Here is a 3,471-nt window from a genome sequence, read left to right on the forward strand (position 1 = left end):
AGTCTGTTAGTTTGAAGTTTACTCCACGTCTCCTCGTTCCTCGCTCCTTCACAGTAGCAGTATCGTGACACACATACTGTAGTTTACATATTATTTGGATATAACGATTAAATGTGTTTGTTTGTTTGTTATTGTTAAATATTTAAATATTTATATACAGTACACTACCCTTCAAAAGTTTGGTGTTGGAAATATTTTTTCATGTTTTTGAAAAAAGTCTGAAATGCTTACCAATGCTGCATTTATTTGATTAAAATACAGTAAAATATTAATAATGTGAAATATAAAAATTAACTTTATCTATTTTAATATATTTTAAAATATAATTTATTCCTCTGATGGCAAAGCTGAATTTTCAGCAGCCATTAATACAGTATTTCAGGAAAAGTTCAAAAGAAAAGCATTTATTTTAAATAGAAATCTATTGTAAAAATATACATGTATTTACTGTGAATTTTAATCAATGTAATGCATCCTTGCTGAATAAAAGTATACATTTCTTTAAAAAAAACAAAAAACAATTGTTACTGACCCCAACATACTGACTGTCTTGTGGAATTTCTTCAGACACCCCTGTTCTATAACCTCTAAAAGGTCAGCATTACAGGTAAGACAGATTCAGGTAACTCACAGGATACAAAGCCAAGACTGCTGGTACTGGATCCCCGTGGCTGTGGCCGTCACACACTGCAGTGTCTCTGACAATAGATGCACTGTGAGGAGAGAAGGCAAGGGGTCAGTTGTGAGCGGCCATGCAATACGGACACTGGATGACCATGCATGAAGACAGAAACTAAACAATCAATTCAAGTTAAATTAAATCTGGATGCCACTTCAAAAGTACTGCACATCATGAGTTTACCACCACGATTACGTCAACTGACTTTCACTATACATGATGGCACACACCAAAAACAAACAAGAGGATGTGAATTGATGGAAGGGCCGGTAATTAAATCAAAGTCCACTCGTCTCCATGAAAAGGCTAATGCATATCAAGGTAGAACAGAAGCAGAAGCTCACCAGAGGACAATACACATCACTGCAGCCAGCGTGAGTGACAATGAAGACCTTTCCAAGAATACCACCAAATGTTTAATTCAAATTAATCAATCAGTGTGTGTGTGTGTGTGTGTGTGTGTGTATGTTCCCTGCCCTCTGTCTTGTGTAGGTGTGAGCTGTCCAGCATATTAACAACAAGCATGTAAAAGCATGTACGTGTGTGTATGTATGTGTGCATACGTCCTCAGTCCGGCAGAGGTGACAGGTGTGAGTTGTTCAGCATGACCAGCAAAAACAATACGTGTATGTGAATTTGTGTGTGTGTGTGTGTGTGTGTGTGTGTGTGCTGTTTAGCAGGCAGGATGGATGTCTCTGGCACAGTCACACTGTCTCATCAATAAGACATCACACACTCACACCGTGGACAGATGGGTATCACCATGACAACACACTCAGCACCATCGAGAAATAGACAGGAAGAGAGAAAGAATGAGAAGGAGGGGAAAACAGAGGGAAACGTATCAATGGAGCAATACAGAGCAATATGAAGACCGTGGAATTGGCAGGAGGACAAACAGCTGAGATAACTGTGTACTTGGTGTGTTCGTGAAGGAAAAACCAGACCAGACCTCTTGCCACAATTCTTTTGGGCCATAAAAGCAAGTACACTAAGGCAAACATGCACACCTTCACAAACACTACAGCTGGATGATATATTGAATATTTACAATACTGTATATTATTTTGTTGCCGATGGAAACAGAACTAATTCTAGGATGTTCTAATGATTTTTGGCCATTACGTTTGTAAGACTGTGCCAGTAGGACAGTTTCACGCTTGCTCATTGTGTCACAACTTGTATGTTAATATGTGAGTAGGTTGATAAGATTCAACAATCAGGGTTATTATAGATAACTAAAACCATAAAAATGTAACTTGAAATAAACGCTGAATGAAATAAAATAAAATATTACTTTATTTCAGCTAGTTGCCGAAGCAACATTTCTCATTTTCATTTAGTGTAACTTGATGTACTAAAATAATTGATGATGTACTAAAACTAAAATAAAAATTAATAAACAATATATAGGCATATAAAAGAATGCACTGTAATAGTTCAATGATAGTATACTAGTATAATTATAATAGTCTCAATTATACTAAAATAAAACTGTCAACCATTTGTGAAAAATATTAACAGATGTGTGGCATTTTACTTGCTTAAAATGTTTAGTAAAAATATATATTATATTATATTATATTATATGATACTATTTTATATTATATTACTCTTTATCTTACTTTAATTTAAATTACAGTGTATTTATTATTATATATATATATATTAGTGGTGTCAAAATTAGCGCATTAACGCAGGCGATTAAGTTTTTCAGTTTAACGCATTAAAAATATTTAACGCAATTAACGCAGGGGCGGGGCAAGGGTTGGCCACCCCACTCACAACTGCTGCTTCTGTCACTTTTTCTCTTGACAAGAAGTGCATTTATTCAGTCGCAGAATGACTGAGAACGGGAGACGTTTCAGACGCGCGCTCCACTTCACTTCAGCGCCAGGCACGAGTCAAAACGAGCGCGGAAACGGTCCTGTGCTCACAGCGTGTGCTCTTCAATTGCACACACAAAGGCGCCAGCACGTGCTGTAGCCTGTATCCTTTCATATCAAAGCGCGAAATAAACTATGTGCATGCAATGTCGTGGTCAGTTAAGTCATGAAGTTACCAAAAAAGGCGATTAAAGCTGCCTTAAAACTGTGCAGAAGTGGGTCAAAGAAATAGCAGCCAAAACTGCTGCTGTGATGTCTATTAATCAAAGGACAAAGAAAAAAAAAAAAGAGGAAAAAATAACTTTTATAGCTTCAAGGATTCATCTATATTTAATTTAGAATTTAGTTTTTGATAACTTAAATTTAAATTTCTGTATATTTCTGCTGAAGAGCATAGGTAAATATTACATTTATTATAATAGGTTTATGTGAACATTGTTTTAAGTTCACTTAAATTAGAAGTTATTTTTTAAAGTCTAATGTTAAAATGGATAGCTCTCAGTTATACTGTAATGTTGAATGGCTATAGTCAATGGTTAAATATTAGGGGGGGGGCAATTTTATAGAGAAATCAGCATTGGTATCATTGATACTAGCCTTCTGTTATAAATAAAGATGCCATTAAACAAATACTAAAAAATATAAAGTCTTTATGTTGTTTGTACATTAATTTGAAGATTGAATGTGAAATTATATAATATAATGCATGCAATATAAAAGTATATTTAAAAACTTTAATGTTAGGTGGGATTAATCGCGATTAATTGCGATTAATTTCAGAAAAATGTGCGATTAATTAATACAAAAAAAACTTATCGATTGACAGCACTAATATATACAGTGGGTACGGAAAGTATTCAGACCCCCTTAAATTTTTCACTCTTTGTTATATTGCAGCCATTTGCT

General features: G+C 34.7%; 1 protein-coding gene across 4 annotated transcripts in view; it reads right to left on the minus strand.

The window, feature by feature from the left end:
- LOC107671338 (sodium bicarbonate transporter-like protein 11) overlaps positions 1–3,471 on the minus strand; it is a 53,231-nt gene that overhangs the window by 35,920 nt on the left and 13,840 nt on the right. For all 4 annotated transcript variants that reach the window (XM_016464230.1, XM_016464228.1, XM_016464229.1 and 1 more), the window contains one exon: positions 632–713. In XM_016464230.1, the coding sequence (XP_016319716.1) occupies positions 632–713 (82 nt within the window). The remainder of the gene's footprint in view (positions 1–631; positions 714–3,471) is intronic.

This window comes from Sinocyclocheilus anshuiensis, unplaced genomic scaffold (genome assembly GCF_001515605.1).
Source record: "Sinocyclocheilus anshuiensis isolate Anshui unplaced genomic scaffold, SAMN03320099.WGS_v1.1 scaffold3245, whole genome shotgun sequence".
Taxonomy (NCBI): domain Eukaryota; kingdom Metazoa; phylum Chordata; class Actinopteri; order Cypriniformes; family Cyprinidae; genus Sinocyclocheilus; species Sinocyclocheilus anshuiensis.